Source organism: Equus quagga, chromosome 8 (genome assembly GCF_021613505.1).
Source record: "Equus quagga isolate Etosha38 chromosome 8, UCLA_HA_Equagga_1.0, whole genome shotgun sequence".
Classification (NCBI taxonomy): Eukaryota; Metazoa; Chordata; class Mammalia; order Perissodactyla; family Equidae; genus Equus; species Equus quagga.
The window spans coordinates 113499514-113523017 of record NC_060274.1 but is presented as its reverse complement, the minus strand read 5'-3'; the positions used below and the strand labels follow the sequence as shown (position 1 = coordinate 113523017).

Sequence of the window (23504 nt, the reverse complement as noted above, 5' to 3'; positions counted from 1 at the left end):
AAGATGCTCATCATCACTAATCATCAGGGAAATGCAAATCAAAACTACACTAAGATATCACCTTACACCTGTTAGAATGGCAAAAATATCCAAAACCAAGAGTGACAAATGTCGGAGAGGCTGTGGAGAAAAGGGAACCCTCATACACTCTTGGTGGGAATGCAAACTGGTGCAGCCACTATGGAAAACAGTATGGAGATTCCTCAAAAAGTTAAGAATAGAAATACCTTATGACCCAGCCATCCCACTACTGGGTATCTAGCCTAAGAACCTGAAATCAGCAATTCTGAAAGTTCCATGCACCCCTATGTTCATCGCAGCATTATTCACAATAGCCAAGTCACGGAACCAACCTAAGTGCCCAGCAACTGATGATTGGATAAAGAAGATGTGGAATATATATACGATGGAATACTACTCAGCCATAAAAAAGGACAAAGTCATCCCATTCACAACAACATGGATAGACCTTGAGGGTATTATGTTGAGTGAAATAAGCCAGACAGAGAAAGACGAACTCTGTATGACTCCACTCATAGGTGGTAGTTAACATATGGACAAAGAGAACTGATCGGTGGTTGCCAGGGGAAAGGGCGGTGGGGGGAGGGCACTAGGGGTGAAGTCGTGTACCTACAACATGACTAATAATGATGTACAACTGTAATTTCACAAGGATGTTAACTTTCATAACCTTAATAAAAAAAAAAGTACCATTTACAATAGCCCCCAAAAACGTGAAATACTTCGGTTAAAAACTTAGATTTAAACGAAAAGCTCAGTCTAGAAAAGACAAAATGGATAAGTTGGACTTTACCAAAATTTTAAAATTCTGTTCTTGAAAAGACAGTTTTAAGATGATAAACAAATAACAAACAATAGGATATATTGGAGTATATGAGGAACCCATTTGCTGAAAAACTAATTTGGCCTAACCTTGTTTTTTCCAAAAGGGCCTGATGTGGCCCTTGCACATGCATTGTATGTCTGCTTTGAGTATTTGCTATGTCCCAAAGACAAGAAGAAACGCCCTCAAGATGAAGGTGCAACTTCCCCCACACTGGCATTTCCTTAAGGATACCCATCTCTCCCTAGGCTAGGAATTGATTGCTGCACTCACCTGTGACCACCCAGCTCCAGACAACAGACCTGCTACCTGCTGTGTCCATTGAGACAGCAGACCCTCTACCTGCTGTGTCACTGTGCTCTCGGAGCAATCTCGTGACTGTTGCAAAAGGGACATTTCAATCACATGTGATACATGTTCTTTGAGGTATGTAACCACCCTGTACAGCCCCACTTCTTTGGAGTGCTCCATTCCTTTGTGGAAGGACTCTCCTGGGCTAAATGGTCCTCAAATCTGGCTCATAATAAACTCAACCCAGTTTTGATTTAGAGATTGGTTATGGATTATTTGTGTGGACAAAGACAATGACACAACATGACACAATTTGGAAAACCAGGGAAAATTGTTTGCTAGCCATATACTAGAAAGAGAGCTAATTTCTCAGTATACATAAAGAGCTTTTACCACTAAATAAGAAAAAGACCACCAGCCCAACAGAAAAATGGGCAAAGAAGAGGTACAAAAAGTGCCCAGGAAGGGAAATATAAATGATCTTGAAAAAAGGCCCTTCGGCTCACTCATAATTTAAGTAATTACAATATAATAATCATAAGATATAATTAATCTACTCCTATGCTAGTACCACAGTTTTAATTATTGTAGGTTTATAATATTTCTGGTGAAAACATCCTCCCTAATTATTAAAATTTTAAAAGAAAATTAGCCATTCTCACATGGGCAAGTGATATAAGTATTGATAAGACTTTAGAATGTGATAAAGTTTGTATCCTAAACCAGTGAGGAAAGGATGGCTTATGTCATAAAAGGGGTGGGATCAGTGATTAACCGTTTGGGAAACGCCAATGCAGACACCCATCTCTCTGAGACTATCTCCCAGGCTGATTGTGAGGAGAGGGACAGGCTGATTTGTAAACTGCAGCCACAAACATGCTGCCACGTACACTCAACACATACACACACCACAACTGCCTCCTGCCCTCTGGGACCAAAATGGTGACCGGAGCTGTCTGCATGGAGTGCGATTATGGGTGCCATGTCCTTCTTTATACTTCTCTGTGTTCTCACATTGTCTACAATGTGAATTTTACTTAATTTTAATAATATGTCATTTCTCCTGATCATCTCCCTTAGGATATACTACACATTCATTTTTTTAAAAAATTCTGAAAATACAAAAAAGCACAAAGGAAAAAGTAAAGTCAGCAGTAACCCCACCAAAAACCATAGGACACATCACTTCATCTAGGCGGGCTCTTGGTGGGTTCTGAACATCAAGCACTTTCCGATCTCATTTTGCAGATTGAGTAAAATTTGCACTCTTGGGTCTCATCAGAGGCCAACCTGGATACACACTGTGCTTCCCATGCCATGGGGCCACCAGAGACAATGAGGGCCCAGCCATTGCCCCTAAAACCCAGGCTGGGCTTGAAGCAGCTCTGCAGGATGAAACATGGTGCAGGGGTTAGGTCATTCTGGGAGAGCACAGCAAAGGATATACCTACACGGCACACGTAAAGAGCGCAGATAGCGTTAAGAGTTAACTTTCAAATGTGAGATCATAAAAGGAAGAGAAAGACATTTCTCAAATCAGTCTCTCTTTCAAAGTCTGAGTCTGACCTTATGAACAAGCTTCCCTTTCAGCCTCTGTGACATCTGGGTGTACCGTTTTTCCCTTTCCTCTCTGAAATCCAATTTGGCTTATCTTAGGTTCCTATGAGACTTGAAAAGTAGAAAGAGAATTGGAGTTTCCTTATTTTCCTATGCATCCTTCAATAAAGCCATTAGTTGAGTTTTTTAAAGCTATAATACAATATGAACACTGTGATCTCATTTCTCTGTAAAATAATGTGCAAAATTAAAAAACTAGAATATTCTTTGAAACTAACATTGATTTTCCTTGAGAGGTGAGACAGTATGTGTTTTTACTTTCATTTGCAGGCTTTTCTGTATTTTTGACATTTTCTGTAATAAGCATGGATTATTTTTATAATCAGAAAAAAGCCAATGAATGTTACTAGAACAAAATAGAAAAGCATTCTCTCTGGCACAAGACTGTTCTAAATAGGTCAGCAGCTCCTCTTCCTCTGTTCTGCACTCTCGAGGGAAATTGAGCTGCTGTGACACAGCAGAGCAGTGGGAGAACAGCAGGTTCTGCTGTCTGGCACTTGGGGATCTTACCTGTGATTCCTGGAGTACATGCTGGCGTATTCTTCCTTGACCTCCTCTAAGCTGTTTGCATTCCCATCCTTCAGGCTGAAGTATTCTGTCAGGGAGTTGAAGGCAAGGGTCGGAGGAGAAAGTCAGGACTGTGTCAAGTCTCTCCTGCCTTTCTGTCTGGAGGGACCGTGGGTGTCCCTGAGCCTGCCCAGGTACAGTGCTAGGGAGTCAGGAGCCCAGTCCCACCTCTCCTTCTAGATGCGAGGGGAGAACAGCAGACCAGGGGGAAGGACTTCTTGAAGCGGCCCTTCTCAATCAGGACATCGAAAGCATCCCTTTCAGAGTTCAGCTTCCAGCAGCCTGCTACACCCCAATCCTCAGCCAGCCATCTCCCCCAAACTGAGCACCAAGGAAGGGAGCTGGGTTCTGCCCTCCGCTTTGAGTATGACAAGCCCTCATCCACTTCTTCTCTGGCTTCTCCAGATGAGATCAGTTCACTTCAACAGCACCCCAATAAGGAGCTCATCCTGCTCATGCAGCCTGATGACCTCTGTCTATCCCAGCAGACTGCAAGCTCCCTGAGGACAGGGGCGTGAATCCCATGGTACCCCTGGCCCAGGCACAGTATCTGGCACAGAGTAGGCACTCGGTAATTATTCTTGTTCAATCAATTTAACCCAATCTCTTCAGTTTTCAATAGAAAAATGGACCAGTCTTCCCCTGGGAGGGAGACAGGGGGTGGCAGGTGGGGCTCCATTACCTTTCAGCTTCAGCAGATTGTCCAGGGTTTGTTCCAGTTCCTGAATATGATTCTTCGCCTTATTCAAAACCTGCCACTGAGGACAGAGATAGACAATGCTGACGGGCTGGCCTTCCACCGCAGGGACTGGCTTTGTGGACACCGCAGCCCCTTGCCTGGTCTGAGACCATGCTCCTTCAGATGCAAAGTCACAGCCCTTGCCGTTGTCAGTAAAAAAAAGTAGGAAGTTTGCTCTGATGCACAGAAGGCACGGAGTTTAGTTTGTATTCTAGAAATGTTTCTCACCGAAGTACCAAAGTATTTGGAAACAACCAGGCTGCGTTCAGCAGACCACTGGCTGTGCCACTCGAGGCAAATAATTCAACTTTCTAGGGCCTCAGTGTTCTCATCTGTACAATGAGGGCGATATGAACAGAATTGTGAGGAATGAATGAGGCAATCCGATGGGAAGTGATACTAACATTTTAAACTACTGAGGACAATGCTACGTCTTTTCATGCCATTATCTGGATAAACCCCATGATGGGCCTCTAAGGAAGCCATGACTGTTGTCCCTGTTTAATCGATGTGTTAACTGAATTAGCAAGCAACTTCCTTCACATGGACTGAGGCCACCTAGCAGCCAGGCTCTCAACTACCACGTCATGAGGTACAATTTCAGGGGATAGAAATGGTTTTCTTCTAGATTTACTTCCATTTCTTACTTCGAGGCCCTGAGTGCCTGTTCCTTCTGTGGTCATGCTGTCAGTCTGTGCACACTTCTTCACTGGCTGATGACAGGGACTTTGGGTTTTAATGCACCGCTGGAAGCCTGCAGCATATACCTCCTCATGCAGGGGCCGTGGAGCAGAGCCATGCTGGATAGGCTCTTTGCTGCGAGGCCCAGATGTGGGATGTCTCCCCACCCAAACCCCGAGCACTGAGCCCCTGAGCCTGGCTCAGCAGAGAGAGGAGGAACAGCCCCCACACCTCTCACTCTCCAGATCTTGCTCCGAGAGCAGGTGGGATCTCTGTTGATTCTTCCAGCTAACCACAATCATGGCCCTATGTGGATCCCTGCACAAGGGTGCTAGGGGGCCTCTCTATGATTTCCACAGTGGTCCTGACCCTGTGCCTGCCGAGGAGCCCTTCACGGGCCTGCCTCAGAGAGAATCCCGTGCCAGCTCTAGCAGCAGAAAGCTCATGCCCCTCAAATCGTCCCTTTCCGGAAGTGTCACTCTGCTGAAAGCACCAGCCCAGGAAGGAAAGTCCACTGGCTGGAAACAGTCCCAAGATGATGAGCCGGTCTGGAGAGGCGGAGGATGGAAAGATGCCAGGTCTGCAGCTGTGCACTGGGGCCCCTTCCTGGGCCTGTCAGCCACCAGCTGACAGGTCCTTTCTCAACTCCAGTTCCCTCCTCTGTTACTAGAGGCTCTTGGGGACCTCTCCACTACTGCAGACCTCCTAATATGCTTCCTCCAATAATATCAACTCAAATCCTTCTACTCCCGCCCAAAACCACCCGAACCTTCCTCCATGGTCTGCCAGGGGCACCAGTCAGCAATAAAAAAGCCCTAGAAGGAGAAGGGCAAAATTAAGAGCAGGAAAAGATAAATGCTTACCTGGAGAGCCCTATTGCCTAGGGAAAGACCTGCTTGGTGCATAAAACCCAAGGGGCACACACACGCACGTGTGTGGGGGTGCGTGCATGTGTGTGTGTGCATGTGGGGTGTGTTTGGGGTAGAGATGCTGGGTCTGGGAGCAGCTCCCGGAGGCTCCCAACTGCCCATGAGAAGGAGGCCTAGCATCTCTGGCTCACCAGGCCTCTCAGGCCCAGACTCCATTCTGACGCGAGGCACGTCTGCAGCAGGTAGGGAAGGCCCAGCTCTCACGATTTACCCAGGTGCAGCAGCATGAGGGTCGCAGCTGATCGCTGACCCCACCCAGGCTGCAGCCCTCAGGGGTGGGGTGGAGCTCCAGGCCAGCCCCCACCTCACTCCTCAGTCCCTCCACTTGCAGAAACTTCTCCCCACACCCAGGTCCCCATACCTTTGAGGCTGTGAGGTCAGACTGGGAGTAAACGGTTTTCCTGAGGTTGCTGAAGAGCCCTGCCAGGGTGGCTCGGTGGTGGGCCTGGGACAGGCGTCTGCGGGCCACCCGGGTCTCAAGCTCCTGTAGCTGCGCCAGGGGGCGGGGCGTTGCTCTGTCGCTGGGGTTGCTGCCTTCTCCAGAGGTCTCCATTACAAGCTGCAATGTGATATTATGCTGTTTTTGCCCCAAATAATAAAGATACAATATTAAAGGAAACGGAAGGCAGACTGAAGCAGACAGAAAGTAGGAACCACTTCCAAGTAAAAGGTCCCAGACCAATGAATATAATCAATAACAGGTACACAATAGATAACAAATAACACAAAATCTGTTATTTAAGCTTGACTCCTAAAATCACAAGCCTCTCATATTTGACTTATAGTTGCCAGGCACTGCTGCTTTACACCAGGAAGTTTCCAGAACATTGCAGGTGCTCACCAGGCACTTGTTAATTGACTGTTGAGGCCAAGGAGAACAAGCCATACCCTGAGATCTCATTCTTTACAGTCTATTAAAAGCTGAACAGGTGTGTGTCCCACCCATTGAGGTGAAGAATGCACCCCTCTTTGATCGGAGTAGTGGTGACACAGGTGTGTATATATGAAAAAAATTCACCAAGGCGTATTCTCTAGATTTGTGGACTTTTCTGTACATATATTACATCTCAAAAAGAAGAGAATACACTCTTCTACCTGTGAAAGCAAAAAGTCACATGACGACAGAGGTGGAAGTGGGTTTGCCTTGTCCTGCTTCTGGTGGGCTCTGAGATGACCATTTTGTTGTCCTTTGTCACATCTGAGTTTACAAACCAGGAGCCCTTCCCTAGGAGATGCAATTCTGGGACTGACATGTAACAGTATAAACAAGAGACAGGGACCAGGGTCTCTCACCTGAGCTGTGGACCCCTGCATCAGGCGCTCACCCCACCACTCAGAGGCAAGCTGGCTCCCCACTGCTCAGCCAGCTTTCTGAACAGAGAGGCTGCGTCTTCATCCCTCTATAGCCCAGAAGGTGCTCAGTGCTGGGGTTTTGAGTGAATTAGAAGGGGAGCTCTCCCCTGAGCTCAGTCCTGCTACACAGGACAATGCATGACCTCACCAGGGGTCTGCCAGTCTCGATGTACATCAGCCACCTGGGGAGACTGCTGAAAATGTACTTGGCCAGACTCCACCTTGAAAACACTGGATCTGAATCCACCGGGTGGGCCCAGGCATCTGGTGGGCACACGGTCCCAGGTGATTCTGATACCTTCACGGTTTGAGCCCCACTAGGGCACGTGCAGTGTGACCTCTCAAGGCACCACAGCGGCAGCAGCTGGGAACAGAAGCTGTTCCGTAGCAGGAATATGGGGGGTGGAGGTGGAAGAAAGCTTCCCCTCTAAGTTCTGGGAAGAGAACTGGCCACAGGGATAGTGAACCCCATCAGGCAGCATGGGATTCTAAAACATCTTTTAGGTCAGGAAGCAAAACTCCTGTCCACAATATGGTCTTCACCGGCATGTCTACTTTCCCTCGGTTTGCTTCTCAGAACAATGACAGGAAGAGCGTAAGTGGGTGACACTTTACTGGGCAGATCCTGGTAAACTCCTGCAACATTTATCACCAGGAGTCACACCATCAGTGCGGGGAGGACAGCACAGAATCTGCAGAGGCCCAGCGGACCCGAGCGCTAGGTGAAGTTGGAGGCCCCATTTTCACAGTCTCCAATTTCCAGACACCGACGACAGATCTTTAACAGGAAGCAAAGTGGAACAGTGATTGTGTTGAACTGCCCAGGGAAAAATGAGACCCTTTGACCCTAAGAACATTGGTTTTCTTTGCTTGTTTAAATTAAAGAGAAATGAATGTACCTGGACACCAGGGAATATAGGTCAACGTACATAAAAAGAGACCCTGATGGAAACATTGTTCTAGATGAATGGAGGTAAAAATACCAGGGTCCTCCCAGGACCTCAAATTCTCTAATAGTCTTGGAATACTAATACCAAAGGCCTTTGGGCTTGTGGGTGTCTGAAGCTCTCTCAGTGCCAATGCTGATCATGTGGGTTTCCTCCCAGACTTCTAGTTAAACACACTCTGCCTGAACTATCTGGATGGCTGTGTGGACAGTTTGAGTCACTGGATAAGGGTGCAGCCCTAGGCCTCTCCCATAGGGGGCAGACCCTCCCATTACTGGCTCCCGCTGGGGGCAGTCTTCCCTGCCGGCCTGTAGGGGTGAAGAGGGCGCCAGAGCGTCCTGTTCAGCTGCTGGGAGCTGTGACCTCCAACTCACCCCGCCTGCGGCAGGCGCCCGGGTCAAGAGCTGGGAGATAGTTCCCCCTGGGATGAGAGCAGGAACACCTCAGGGAAGATGGGAGATCCTTCCACTCTGCTTAGAGGGGAGAATCAAGCCAAGTAGATGTTAAACTTGCTTAGACCTGTGCAATTTAAATCTCCCTCCCCGACGTGCTCCGTCCTGCTCTCCTCTAGGAGTGATTTGCTGTCACCCCCAAAAGGCGTTCTTCTCGAGTTATTTTTATTGACTTGCACTGTGGCGCTGACAGGAGCTTAGGTCGGCGTTTTTCAGACAAAGCTTTTGGTTGCAATGATACCCTTGGATGTGACCCGTCAGCACCTGGGCCAGTCATTTTAAAGCATCACGTTATGAATAAAGAACGCTCTACAAAGCAAAGATTGGCACTTCAGCTAGCATCTGTTGCCAGTCTTTTTTTTTCTTCTTCTCCCCAAAGCCTCCCAGTACATAGTTGTACATTCTAGCTGTAGGTCCTTCTAGGTGTGCCATGTGGGATGCCGACTCAGTATGGCTTGATGAAAGGTGCTAGGTCGGCACCCAGGATTTCAGCTCACCAAACCCTTGGCCATCAAGTGGAGCGCGGGAACTTAACCACTCGGCCACAGGGCGGGCCCCACATAACATTCTAATGATCCATTCTCTTTAGCAAACTCTAGGAAAATGCATGCAATATGCCAGATAATGTTCTGCAGGTCGCAGGCCGCTTCCTTTGATTCCCCGTGCTTATCAGATCATGTAAAAAGAAATCCAGAATCATCCTCAGAAATACATAGATCGTCACAGTGACATATGCAAACACTCATATTAAAGTCCGGCGCCAGACCTAAATGTTCACCTGTTCAGAGTCACAGGCTTGAATCAGTTCCCACGTACATAAACAGCCACATGGCCAAGTGCACCTTTCTGGAGGTGAGTGTGCTCCACAACCGCAGCGCTAAGTGATACTCACCCTTGGAACGAGATGGGCAGCCTTGCACACGACGTTCACACTGCCCGGACACGCGGGCCCCCTGAAGCCCTGACAGTGGTGACAGCGGTGACAGCAGTCATGGGCCTCGCGCACCAGCCCAAGCGGGGACTGCAGCTTCTGCCCGGGCCAGAGACAGATCTAGGACCTCGGCACAGCGGCGCGGACCAATCACAGCGCGTCGCCGGCCCCACAGCCAATGGGGATGCGAGGCGGCGGACCAATGAGAGTGCGGGCAGTGGAAGAAACAGTTACCAAGTTGTCAGAAGGCGACACAAAAAGCGGGGGAGAGTGGGGGGAGGAGAGGGACTGACCTTCTCACCTTGCCAGGTGGCTCCTTTTCAAGTGCAAGCCAAGTGGGATAGGAAGGGGATACCTGTGGCACCTCAAGTGTCCCACATGGCCTGTATGTGCCCAGGAATGACTAAATGGATGTCCTCCACAGTTCCACTCACCTGACATTGAGCTCCAGTTTCCTGATCCCTCCAGCGGACCTATGACACTTGCCTTATGGGGTTATCCTGGGGCTTAGAGAAGACCCCTTAAATACAGGGTCCAGAACACGGGCTCGTGTCTCAGGGGAAAGGATGAAAAGACGTCGGTGTAGAGGAAATAAAGAGATGCATAAAGGCGGACAGGGGATGATGTTTTAAATAAGGGAAGAAGGAATGGGGGGTAGGGCATAAGAGGGATTGCAAAGAAGAGATCTCGGATTTTAAAAAAAAGCTTGGATTAAAATTATCAAGAAGAAAAGGGAAAAAATGCTCACTCTTTGGGACAATAGGAAGCAGACGTTGTTCTAGCTTGGAGGAAAAAATTCTCTTTTCCCCAAAAATACAGATATACTCTTGTCTGTAGGCCCCTTTTTGCTTGAATCCCTGCACCCCTAAATATTTCATGATGGTCGTGATTCCGCTGCATCAGTTCCACACTAGGAGCAGCAGCCAGATGGGCGCCCCCTTGCTGCTCTGTGACCTGGGGCAGGGGTTAAACAGAGGTCACAGGGCCAGAAGAAGCAACGTGGGCTTGGGGATACAGGGATTTGGATTCTGACCTAGGATGCACCTTGCACTGACTGTGAGGACCGTAAATGAGCCCTAGAGAAAGCATGAAAATAGGGTACCTGGCTTGAGTGGACACTCCCGAAATTCAACTTCGAGGAGTGGCAGACTCATCTTTTAAAGGATTTTAGTGGAACATTAAACTGAACACTGTGTTATGTATAAAAAAAAAGTCTCTTGGAAAGCACCCAGTAAGAGTCAATTCTCCTTCTCCCTTTCACGTAAATGTAAAATGTTCATTTCACTGCAAAATTCTGCCCCAGTCAAGGCTCTGTCCCTTCTGGCTCTCAGGCAGCCTCTGATTCAGGGTCTCTGGGGGCCGCTGAAGAGCTGCTTTCTCCCTCTCTCCCCCCTACTCCTAGGTTTCTCCCCCCTGGCCCTACTCCTTGCCTCCCACCACCAGCCCCACTCACAGCATTGCTGGGACCCCGTGGGAGCAGAGGGTATTCGGGGAGTCTGTGCACCTCTGTCTTGGAGAGCCTTACCACTGCATCGAGAGGACACACAGAGGTTCTGAAACCTACCTGCCCCAGGCTTTCCTCTTAGTCACACCTCCCACTGCACCCCTCAACCACTACACACATCTGCCTGCCTGGATGCATCTCACTGGGGAGCAGATCTGCATTCAGAAGAAACACAGTCCCAGATGGGATGTTACTAAGAGGCTTATTTACCTGCAGGGTGAACCCTGGGACCTCCTGATGGCCTCTCACCAGCTTTGGATACATCAGAGTTCTCCCTGGCAACATCCACACACACCATCACCTGACGACCCTGACGCCTCCCTCACAGTAGCACAGATCCTGCCCTGAGATGCCCCCTGACACACACACAGCAGCATGGATCCTGCCCCGAATCACCCCCCTCCTTTCACCTGTTCATGAGCATTCCGTCCCCCTAGATCCAGCTCAGCACCAGTCCCACCAGGGAGCTTTCTAAGATCCCTGAATTAAGGCCAAACCAGGCATTCTGCACCATGTTCTGTGCCCCTCAGCTCTGGCTTTCTGGTTGGAGGAACAGCCTTTTGCACTTGTTCTTCATTGTGGCTTTCTACCCATTTCATGTGAAAAAGGGAAGGGGCATCAGGATCTCTCATCTTTTTATCCTCCACACAAAATGGGAGTGATGGCTCATGTACTGAGTATCTACTGTGTCCCTAATCCTCATGCACAACCCTGTGAAGGGTCTTGTCTCCATCTGCAGATGAGGAAGCCAGCCTCAGAGAAGGGTGGTGACTTACTTAAGGTCCAAACACCAAAGGTCCTCTCTGGTCCTCTGCTCTCCCTGCCTCCTTGGATGGCATTTAGTTCAACGAATATCAATGATCTTAGGTCAGAGAGAAATTTGCATGATTTGGTAAGTTTCAGAACAAAAGACCCTCAGGCTTGAAGGGAGCTCTGGACAGTGGCTCCTAAGGAAGGATGAGACAGGCAGCGGTCAACAGAGGGGCATGATCTCTGACCCCAGTTAGGGGCTCCCAGTACTTCTGCCAAGAGGAAACTCAGGTGCAATCCCAGGTGGGCTTTTGCCCACCATCTCCTTTGCACAGGGCCAGCCTTTGGCTTCCAGGGAAGCCTGTGAATACAGTAAGCTGCTTTGTGGGGAGCAGGTATTGCTAGGTCAGTATGGCTGGGCACTTTCTGCTGTAGGAGGGCAGACATGTGACCCCCCAAAGACGTTTCCCAGGGTGAGAGTTCTCACGCTTTTCTGAGCTCCAGAGTAAAGCTCCCAAGTGTTCAGGACCTGTCATCACAACTCAGCACCAAAGTCCAAGGGACTTCCTTCCAGCGTTTCTGTTTTATGGGTTTAATGTATACGAAAGTGCTTTGAAATGTGGAATGAGCTATACAAATACTGATAAAGTTGAGGCTTGAAACTATAAAACTCCTAGAAGAAAATATAGGGGGAAATCTTCATAAAGTTGGTTTTGGAAATGATTTCATGGGTATGACACCAAAAGTGCAAGCAATGAAAGCAAAACAGACAAGTGAGACTACATCAAACTAAAGGGTTTCCACACAACAAAGGAAACAATCAACAGAGGGAAAAAGCAACCTGTGGAATGGGAGAAAATATTTTTATATCTGATAATGGGTTAATATCCCAAATATACAAGGAACTCCTACTACTCAATCTCAAAAAAATAAATAACCTGACTTGAAAATGGACAAAGGACTTGAAAACACATTTCTCCAAAGAAGACAAACAAATGGCCAAAAGGTACGTGGAAAAGGTGTTCAACATCACTAATCATCAGGGAAATACAAATCAAAACTACAATGAGATATCACCTTACACATATTTGGTTGGCTTCTATAAGTATTAAAAAAATAAATAATAAATGTTGGTCAAGATGTAGAGAAAATGGAACCCTGTGCATGGTTTGTGGGAATGTAAAATGGTGCAACCATGATGGAAAATAGTATGGATGTTTCTCAAAAAACTGAAAATAGAACTACCATATGATCCAGTAATCACACTTCCAGGTATTTATCCAAAAGAATTGAAAGCAGAATCTCGAAGAGTTATTTGCACTCCCATGTTCATTGTAGCTTTATTCACAATAGCCAAGAGTTGGAAACAACCTAAATGTCCATCAGTGGATGAATGGATAAAGAAAATGTTGTATATACACACAATGGAACATTACTCAGTCATAAAAAAGAAGGAAATTCTGTCATAGTCAACTACATGGATGAACTTTGATGACATTATGCTAAGTGAAGTGAGCCAGTCACAGAATGAGAAATACTGCATGATTCTACTCATATGAATTATCTAGAGTAGTCAAACTCATAGAAACAGAGAATAGAATGGGGGTTTCCAGGTGCTGGGGGAAGTGGCCAGGGAGAAATGGGGGGTTACTGTTCAATGAGTACAGAGGTTCAGTCATGTAAGATGAAAAAGTTCTAGACATCTGTTGTACAACATTGTGCTTATAGTCAACAATACTGTACTGTAAAATTACAAATTTGTTAAGGGTAGATCTTTTCTTACGTATTTTTTACCACAACAACAAAAAAAGAAAGTTGAAGCTAAGCGATTTACTCAAAATTCAAAAGCTACTCAATGGTGTCTTAACATGAGATTTTCCCCATTATTATAGTGTCACTCATGAAACTTTGTGGTTAATGTAGTCTTTACTCATTCAAAAACTATTTACTGCATGTTCGCTGGGTGCTAAATGTTGTTTTAGGTGCTGGAGGTGCATTCATTAACATAACAGACATAAATGTTGATCTTTGTTGCATTTTAATTCTAGTGCTGGGGAGATTAAGAAAATAAGATAAATGCATTTATAGTGCATTAGAAGGTGACAGATTAGCCCCGTGTCCCAGCTAGCCAAGACACCCCCTTGCACCTCCCGACCAATGTTTCAACAGACCTCAGCAAAATGCCATGTCAAATGGAACATATCATGGAAACCATGATGTTCAGATTTCACAAATTTGCTAGGGATAAAGGCTATTTAACAAAGGACTCCTGAGAGTAGTCATGGAATAGGAGATCTCTGGATTTTTTGAAAATCAAAAAGACCCTCCAGCCGTGGACAAAATAATGAAGGACCTGGACCAGTGCTGAGATGGGAAAGTGGGCTTCAGAGCCTCTTTTTGCTAATTGCTGGGCTCACCATTGCGTGCATGACTATTCCATAGTACACGTGGAGCAGAAGGGAAAGAGGTAGGCAGAATTGAGCAATTACTCCCACTAAGATAAGTTCTCCCAAAGGGTCGCTGAAGGAATCTGCCCCATGGTTTCCCCAGCATAAGGACTTCAGGAGCAGATCAAGACCCTTAGAAAAGTATAAATGAAATCCAACTCCCCTTCAGCAAGCAGAGAAAGAAGTCAATTAAAGCCAGATAAGTTTTTGATTTTTATATTGCTCTTGACCTCTATAAACAAATTCCTTTTTTAGTTTTTTTTAAAAAAAGAAGGTGATAAGCACTAAGGAGAAAAATAAAGCAGGGAGGGAGAAAGGGTGTACAGGGGACGGGGTCCATTTTAAATAGGGTGGTCAGGGAAGATGCTCAGAAATGATGAGATTTGAGACACAAGTTGAAGGGGGCCAAGGAGCAAGCCATGCATATATGATGTGGGAGAATGCTCTGGGTGGAGGGCACAGCCAATGCAAAAGCCCTGGGAGTGTGCCTAGTGCAAAGCAAGGTGTCCCTGTGGCTGGAGCAGAGTGAGGGAGTAGAAGGAGGAGAATAGTGAGAGGTGAGGTTAGAGGGGCAATGGGGAGGGGTGCAGGGTTTTCATGGGACCACTCTGGCTGCTGCCTTGAGAACAGACAGCGAGGGGGCAGGGGTGGAAGTGGGGAGACCAGTTAAGCCATTACAATAGTACAGGTGAGAAAATATGGGAGCTGGTGGTGGAGAAGGTTAGAAATCACTGGATATTGGAGGCAAAGTCAGCAGACTATCCTGATGCATTGATTAGGGAGGGGCACCACAGCAAAAGGAGAGTCAAGGGTGGATCCCAGGTTTTGAGCCTGGAGAACTGGAAGGATGAAATGAAAGGATGGGCAAGACCATGGGTCAGGTGAGTTCAGTTCTTGTAAATCAATCATTGGTCAACTCCTTGATTAATTTTCTACATAAAACTAATTTTAATTATGCAAACAATACACATTCCCGTTGTAAAAATGAAAGGATTTTGACCCCACCCTGGTCTTCTTTCAACCTTTACAGAATTAACTACTGTTGTTAGTTTGGTATGAATGCTTCCAGATCCTTTGCTAGATGTTTACACACCTTTGGATATTCCCTTGGAAAATATAGTTTTGTTTTGTGGCTTTTTGGAGGACAAAAATTTTGCATAAGTGTATCACTCTGCACCTTGCTGTTTTCATGCAATGATATGAGTTGGGGATAAGCTCATTTTTGTACGTAGAGATCTACCTCATTTATTTTCACTGCTGTGTAGTATTCCATATATCAGACAACTATAAAGGAACGGTGAATTCATTTGAAAGTGAAGAAACCTTTTGCAAGGTGTATTAGGGTTCTCCAGAGAATTAGAAAAAAAATATATAGGGGCTTGCCTGGTGGTGCAGCGGTTAAGTGTGCATGTTTCCCTTCTCGGCGGCCCGGGGTTCACCGGTTCGGATCCCGGGTGCAGACATGGCACCGCTTGGCAAAAGCCACACTGTGGTAGGTGTCCCACGTATAAAGTAGAGGAAGATGGGCATGGATGTTAGCTCAGGGCCAGTCTTCCTCAGCAAAAAGAGGAGGATTGGCAGTAGTTAGCTCAGAGCTAATCTTCCTTAAAAAAAAAAAATACATATATATATATATATATACACACAGAGAGAGAGAGAGAGAGAGAGAGGGAAGCTGCCCTAGCTACTGCAGAAGGTGGAAGCAGGATTGCACAGGCGAGGAACTGTTTTTAGGAAGTGTGGCAATAGAGATGGGACTCCCCCATTCTGTCCTCCACTTGATGTTTGTGAAAGGAGTATTACTTATTAACCTGGGAGACTTGAATTGTTCCAGCAGTGAAAGTGAATGATTTTATAGACTCATAAATCTATGGACCTACTGCTGGCAATGTAACTCCATTATTGGTGGTTTACTGCCCTGTGCAAATGGGGACTTCACCACCTTCTAAGCTGGAAGGCAGAGGGGTTGGAGAGAGGCAGGTTCTCATTCTCACCTGAGCTAGCCCTGATGGACACGATCACAGTGCCCTGAGAAAAGGTGGCTCACTTTCAGTCTCTGGAATGTGTTACCTTGAGACAGACAGACCAAGGATCCCAGCAGGTGCCTGATACCAGCATGAGGCCCGTGGACTGTAAGAGCTGGAAGGACCTCAGGCTCCCTCTCATCCAAGGTCTTTATGTTGCAGATGAGGAAGCTGGGAGCCAGGGAAGTGACACAACTCGATAATCAGAGTTGAGTAGTGAGGTCGTATATTTGGTTCCAAAAACGGAATTGTATAAGCACAGGATTGGGAATTTCTATTCAGCAGCAGTTTATATTTAAAAGTGTTGGGGGGTTACTTGATAATACTTTTGTGTGAGTCAGCACTAAGATATGGTTGTTATCACAAATGAATATGTTATGTTTAAAGATATTCACTATATCTATAAAATAAAATTAATGTGTTCATAGTAAGGAAATTGAAAAATATTAAGAAGTATAAAGACAAAGTCAGAAATCACCCATAAAATCCAACACCTCTACCACCTAAAGCCAATAATTGTAAATATTTTGTGTGTACATATGTATCAAGAATATTATATAAAGCAATCATACCGCATCTACAGTTTTCTACCACATTTCTTAAAATTGAACTTTTTATTCTGAGATAATTGCAGAATTCACATGCAGTTGTAAGAAATAATACAGAGAGATCCCATGTACTCTTTACGAAATTTCCACCAATGGTAACATCTTACGAAACACAGTTCCATATCACAACCAGGATATTGACATTTACAATCTACTGATAGTATTCAGATTTCCCTGTTTTACTCATACACATTTATGTGTGAGTGTGTTTAGTTCACTACAATTTTATCACGTGTGGGCTCATGCACCCACAACCCCAGTCAAGATGCAGAACAGTGCCATCACCACAAGGAGCCCTTATGTAATCACACCTTCTTTCTCTCATATGACCCCACCCACCGCTGAGCCCTGGCAACCACTAATCTGTTCTCCAAAATCTCTAAATTTTGTCTCTTCAAAAATGTTCTATAAATGAAATCATAGCTTTTGGTATGTGTGTAACCTTATGGCATTAGCTTTTTTCACTCAGCTTAATTTCCTTGAGGTCCATCAAGGTTGCATGTGCGTCACTAATTAATTTCTCTTCATTGCTTCATAGTATTCCATGGTAAGGATGCACTGCAGTTTGTTTAACCAGAAGAGGCGAGGTAGACTGGCCTTGTCCTGGGTCCCAGTATTGCCTGTTTATTTTAGCTTTTACCCAAAAGAGCTGAAGGACATTTGAGTGGTTTCCAGTTTTTGACTATTATGAATAAAACCGCTATGAACATTCGTGCACTTGTTTTTATGTGAAGATAAGCTTACATTTCTCTGGAATAAATGCCCAAGAGTACAATTGCTGAGTCACACAGTAACTGCATGTTTAATTTATAAGAAACTGCCAGAATTTTTTTCTGGAGTGTGAAACGTACATTTTTAACATAAAGTGTGATGATGTCTCTAATTAGCCTTTAAAAAGAACGTGATTTTTAAAGACTACATAATATTGCATAGGATGGATGTAGCATAATTTATTTAAGGTCTTCTCGAATGCTGAAGATTTTGGTTGTTTCACATTTCTTTCCACACAGAAATCATTAATAGTGCCCTGCATGTGGAGTTGGCACAAAGCACAGGCCAGCAGGAACTGGTTCTTGCAGTGCCCAGAGGAGAGCAGGTTCTGAAAGACTGACTCATGCCAACTGCACTGCACAGGGGCCTCGGGAGACATCAGGCTGTCACTGTTTTCATCATTTGATAAGAAATATAACTGTCAGACAGAGAGTGTTTATGGTAGCACTGGCATAAACGACACCCCTGCCACCTATATTGGAAGGCTGTCACAGTCAGAAATTCTCTTGTAGTTTACCAAGAGAAAGACGCCGGAATGTCACAACTCTTCATGTTCTCAAGTGCCAGGAGAATCAGATGATCCATTGGTGCACTTGGCACCAGGAAAAGGGTGGGATGCCGCCAATGGCTCAATTTTGAGTGGTCTAGACTATCCTTCTCATTTTGGGAATGGCCTTGTCATAGGACAGAACACAAGACCTCTGCTGGCCAAGGCGCACAGAGAGCTTTGACGGGCTCTGCCCACAGTCACTGGCTTGATTTCTGTGTTTAAACGCTTTTCTGACTGACGCCATATTTGTTTTGTGAGTTGATGCCCTCAATCAAGTCCCGTGTTGTTGTTAGTGCCGTGGAGTGGATTCCATCTCCCAGCAACCGCATGTACAGCAGAGTGGAGCCCTACCTGGTCTTTTTGCACCATCCTCCCCCCTTCCAGCCTATATCAGACAAGGCTCTGCTGCTATTCATGGGGTTTTCATGGACAACTTTTGGGGAGTGGGTGGCCAGGTCCTTCTTCCTAGTCTACCTTAGTCTGGAAGCTCTGCTGAGACCTGTCCACCATGGGTGACCCTGCTGGTATCTGAAATACCTGTGGCATAGTTTCAGCATCACAGCAACATGCAGCCGCCACAGTATGACAACCAAGAGATGAGTGATGTGGTTCCCTGACAGGAACATGAACCCAGGCTTGGGTGGTGAGAGCGCCAAATCTTAACCACTAGACCACCAGGGCTGGTTCAATCCTGTGAGCCAGTAGCTTTTCTCTCTTTTTCCACTAACTGCATCTTTGCTTTCTGAGTAGATTCTGCAGTTTCACACTCAATGGGAAATGCAGGTTCCTCATCCTCAACTTCTTAGGGGATACCTCACTATAGCCTCCAAGTACTTACAACTTTCACTATCGTAAGTAACTTTCATTATTACAAATAACTTGCACTTTGATAAACAACCCATTCTACATGAAGCTTGCCATTTTTTTAAGGGAAATTTTAGAAGTGAAATTATCAGGTTCAAGAGTATGAATATTTTGGGGGGTTTGATCATTTATAAATTTATCCCTAGAAAAGTAGCTCATTCTGGAGCTTTATGAGAATGCCCACTTCACTTTATTTTTATCAACACTAGGCAGTAGTTTTTTAAAAAAATGCAAATTTGTAGGTGAAAATGGTATGTATTTTAATCTCTGTGTCATTATTTTTGGTGAGCTCCACACTAACGTGTAAACAAGCTGCCTCCTAAGCCAAGGCTGAGGATCATCAACAGGGAAACTGGGAATTGCTAGTGAGTCATGGGGGACCACTTCCGGCTTGCAGAAGTGCTCATACATTTTTATGGCACTGGCCACAGTAAGAAAAGATGTCTCTGCTGAAGGCAGTGGCAATGGATGCTCTGGACTGAGCAGGTATCTGGAGTTCCAGGCAGCACAGTCGTGTGGACTTTATTCACTCACTCATTAATTCACCAAACAGCTATTGAGCACCTACGCTGAAGGGACTATACCAGGCATGGGGGAAACTAGGACCAGCAAGACATACTCTCTGCTCTCGGAGTTTATAGTCAAGGAGGTAAGACAGACAGTTACAAAGCAATGTGGTAAGCTCATACAAGGTGCCATGCTGTGGGAACAGAATGAGAAACACCCAGTGCTACTGGAGAAGTAAGCTCCAGGGATGATGAGGCTGAGTCTTAAAGGATAGTAAGAGTTCAAGTGAACAGCCATGGGCAGAGTCAGGCAAAGGACTGGGTAAAAAGAAATCTCGGAAATTGTAGGGCACACAAATGGCAGCCCAGAGCATCAAGATTAGAAGTAAAGGCTGGCAGCGAAATTCTAAGGAAACCCCAGGACCTGGGATGGCTGCAGGCGCTCTTGCGCCTCTGCCCTGTTATTGCTGGCTGCCCAGGGTTAGAGAGAGTGACCCCTGCCCCATGGAGAATGCTCCAGCCATTAAAGAGACCCTGCACGGTTTTCTGAGCTCTAATGCTCCTCAGGAGGAGGGGTTCATCCTCATTCACCCAAGTGGCCTGTCTCACGAGTTGACTGACTCAGAGATGCTGCCGTGAAGCTCTCGGCAGAGCACTGGTGGACTTGAATCAGAAACGTGAATTTGAGACCTTAACTAAGTCATTTAGTCTCCCTAAACTTCAGTTTCTTGTTTCAAAGATGAATAAAAAAGGACTTTACAGGGCTGCATGAGGTTCAAATGAAATAAGGTATGTACAAGTGTTCTGCAGCTACAAAACATTATCAGTATTGCTATTAAGCTTAAAATAGTCACTTATACATGGAACCCTGTTGATGGGCAGCTGACCCCGTCTACCCTCTCTTACCATGAAATAAGTGATTCTCAAAGATATGTGTCCCTAAGAATCTCCTGGAGCTTGCTCCAAATGCACATCCCCAGGCACCATCCCAAGCAATTCTGACTGAGTAGGTCTGGGTTGGTCGCAGGAATTTGTAATTTAACAAAACCCTGAGGTAATTCTGAGGCAGTGGTGACACAATTACACTTTGGATAAACAGGAGCTGAATTCTACAGTCTAATGTAGCAATGTACAATGTACAATGTAGCTCCCTCTGAGGAGCAAGACTGAAGCCCTCATTCACCATTTCGACTCAGAGCCTCTGTAAATGCTTCTCACCCGAACCGGCACAGTTAAGTTTGAGATGTCTGTGGAATATCCAGATGGAAATATTGCCAGGGATTGGGGCGGGAGCTCAGGAGGAAGGTCTGGGCTGCAGGGAAGATTTGGGAGTCCTGAGTGTACAGGTAATAGTTGAAACCTCCAGGGGGGTGAGGTAGGATGGTGGCCATGCTCCAGGTCCCAGTCTTATTTACTGTCTACACGTCCCTGTTTGTTTTAGCTCCTACCCAGAAGAATGTGTCTGGATGCCCCACAGTCTCCTCTTCCTGAGTTCTGTCGGACCATGAATGGTATTATCATCCATCCAGACGCCCAAGCCAGAAACCTGCCAATCACTGACTGCTCCTCTCCTTACTCACCTTAGCCAATCAGTCACCAAGTCCAGTTGATTCCACTCCTCGATAATCCTCAGATCTTCCCCCAGTCTAGTCTCATCTCTTGCTTGGAATGTCACAGCCTCCTAACTGACCTCCATCCTCCTCCAAGCCCTGCTCCCATCCACTCCAGACTCTACTCTGCAGCCAGAGTGTATGTGCTTCAGTTGTCTCGCTTCTCCGACCAGCCGGAGCTGGTCCTGAGGGCAGAGACAGTGGTCTTGCTTATGAATACGTCCCTGACACCTAGCACAGTGCCTGGCTTCTAGTAGCTGCTCATGAAGTGTACACTGCCCCTCCACCGTCCCCGTGCTCCTTGTCCTCCCTTCTCTTCCAAGTCTAAGGCTCAAAGGCAAAGAGAGATGACTAGATTGGAAGAAAAGGTAACTTGTGGTTCACCTCATAGGCACCCACATAATTCTCTTTGCATAATGGAACAGCTGTGGCCCTGATAGTACCTTCTTAAGTGACCCCAGGCTACCTGTTACTTTCATAGCAGATGCCAGAGCATAAGCAGTAAAGGCTTAATCAGATCAACTAACTGCAACTAATGAAGGAGCTGGCGAATCCAGTGCCTTCTCCATGACATAAGACAACTCAGTGAAATATCTCCAAAAATCTTTAAAGAGGAGTAAAATGGTATGAAGAGAAGATGGGAGAAGAGGAATGCTTAGGATGGGAAACCGGTCAGAAGCCCACACACAGGAGTAATTCAAGAGTGTATATTCCTTCCAATAGGGCTGCCCTGCTGGGACCCTCACTGAAATTGCCCTCACTCATGCATTCAGTAAGTATTTATTGAGCATCTACTGTAAGCCAGATACAGTTTTAGGCTCTGGGGATATAGAAGCAAACAATTCAGACAAAAATCTCTGCTTTCACGCAGCTTATATTTTAGTGTGGGAAGGGAGACAATAAATTAAATAAGTAAAACATCTAGTTTGTCAGATGGTGATAAGCACTATGGAGAAAGACCTATCAGGGCCAGGGGTTAAGAACACTGGAGGTGAGAGCACTATTTTGTACAGGATGGTCAGAGAGGGCCTTTCTGAGAAGGTGACATTTGCACAAATCCATGAAGCCTCCTTCCCATGTTTGCTCAAATGAGCTCTCCACGTGGGAATCTAGGAGAAGACACTCCAAGCAGAGGAAAGAGCTTGTGCTAAGGCCCAGAGGAACTGCCTTTCATTGATCCGAAAACCAATCTTAGCTGGTTTTATAGGCTCTGGTCTGGGAAGGGCCAGGGCAGGAGGAGGCTGGGGAGGTGGGAGCTGTGGCTGCTCACTTCAGAAGCCCTCAGGGAAATCTAATTCACAGCTTTCCCCATAGAGGAAGGTTTTGGCGGTTGCTACTAGTCCAGATTTCCCAAGTTCACTTTTGAAGATCTGAGATCCCAGGCAATGTAGGATCTGGTCGGGTCCTCCCCGCAGTCACTCTCCTTTCCTGCCCGCAGGGCAAGGCTGGTTGCCTGGGGATACTTACAACTGTGGAGAAAGGTAAAGCAGGCGAAGAGACGGAACCAGTCCCTACCTTGTCTTGCTGTGGCTTGCTCTTTGTTATCTTTTCAGGTTCCTCTAGCAGAGATCAGAGGCCCTGGGGCTAAGTTCCCATATAGTTGGCTTGAAGGGTCTGGGCAGAGCAGCAGAGATGACTCTCAGTTTTACTTTGACAAATACAGAAAGCCATTCCACTAAAGGGAAAGAGAAAGGCACAAACCTTGCTTTTTAAAGGTGGGCTATTCACTGCTAAGCGTTTCACACACATTATCTCATTAAATTTTCAGGACTACTCTGCAAGGTAGGTGCTATTGTCACTATTTTACAGACAAGGAAAGTAAGGCTCACTGATACCGGCTATTTCCATGCTTACAAAAGTATTTACCCTTTGTAAACATTTCAAACAAAAAATCGTAAAAGATAGGAAGTGAAAGTCCCTCGTAATCTCACCTCTTTGAGAAAACTACAAGCGGTTAGCGTATGATCTTCTTGAATTTTTAAAATGTACAACACACACACACGTACTTTTCTTTTCCTTCTTTTCTTTTCTTCTTTACAAGAAACTGGGACCCTATTATACATACTGTTCTGAAACTTGCCTTTTCCTCTCAACAGTGTGTCTTGGTTATCCTGCCGCATAGTTAATCTTATTAACAAGAGCGGGGCTTTGGGGGGAGTTAGAGCTCTCTGACGACAGGCTTGGCTGTGGGACTTCCCACAAGTCACTCGGCCCCTTAGGGACTCCAGTCTCCCCCATTTGTAAAACGAGGGCAGGACACAGAGGAGTCTGCGCTGTAATGCCAATGAGCAAGGCACCTCAGCCCCCAGCCCGCCTCGTGACTATCTCCAAGGTCCAGCCCTCCTTGACTCGGACAGCGGCCGCTGCTTTCAATAACTCGGACGACAACGCCGCCGCCAGCGTAGCCAGGAAACTAACGCAAGCAGCGCGCCTTCCAGTCGCTCACCCGGAGAGTGCTGATGACGGACCGGTGGGGCGGGGCCGGGGCGGGGCCTCAGGCGCGCGGCGCGCGGGGCGTG

General features: G+C 46.3%; 1 protein-coding gene across 1 annotated transcript in view; it reads right to left on the bottom strand.

Moving 5' to 3' along the window:
- STRA8 (stimulated by retinoic acid 8) overlaps positions 1 to 23504 on the bottom strand; it is a 42035-nt gene that overhangs the window by 16196 nt on the left and 2335 nt on the right. Inside the window, exons 2-4 of the mRNA XM_046669391.1 lie at positions 6030 to 6227; positions 4002 to 4077; positions 3263 to 3347 (exon numbers count right to left, since the gene is read on the bottom strand). Coding sequence (XP_046525347.1) covers positions 3263 to 3347; positions 4002 to 4077; positions 6030 to 6221 — 353 coding nt within the window. The 5' untranslated portion in view covers positions 6222 to 6227. The remainder of the gene's footprint in view (positions 1 to 3262; positions 3348 to 4001; positions 4078 to 6029; positions 6228 to 23504) is intronic.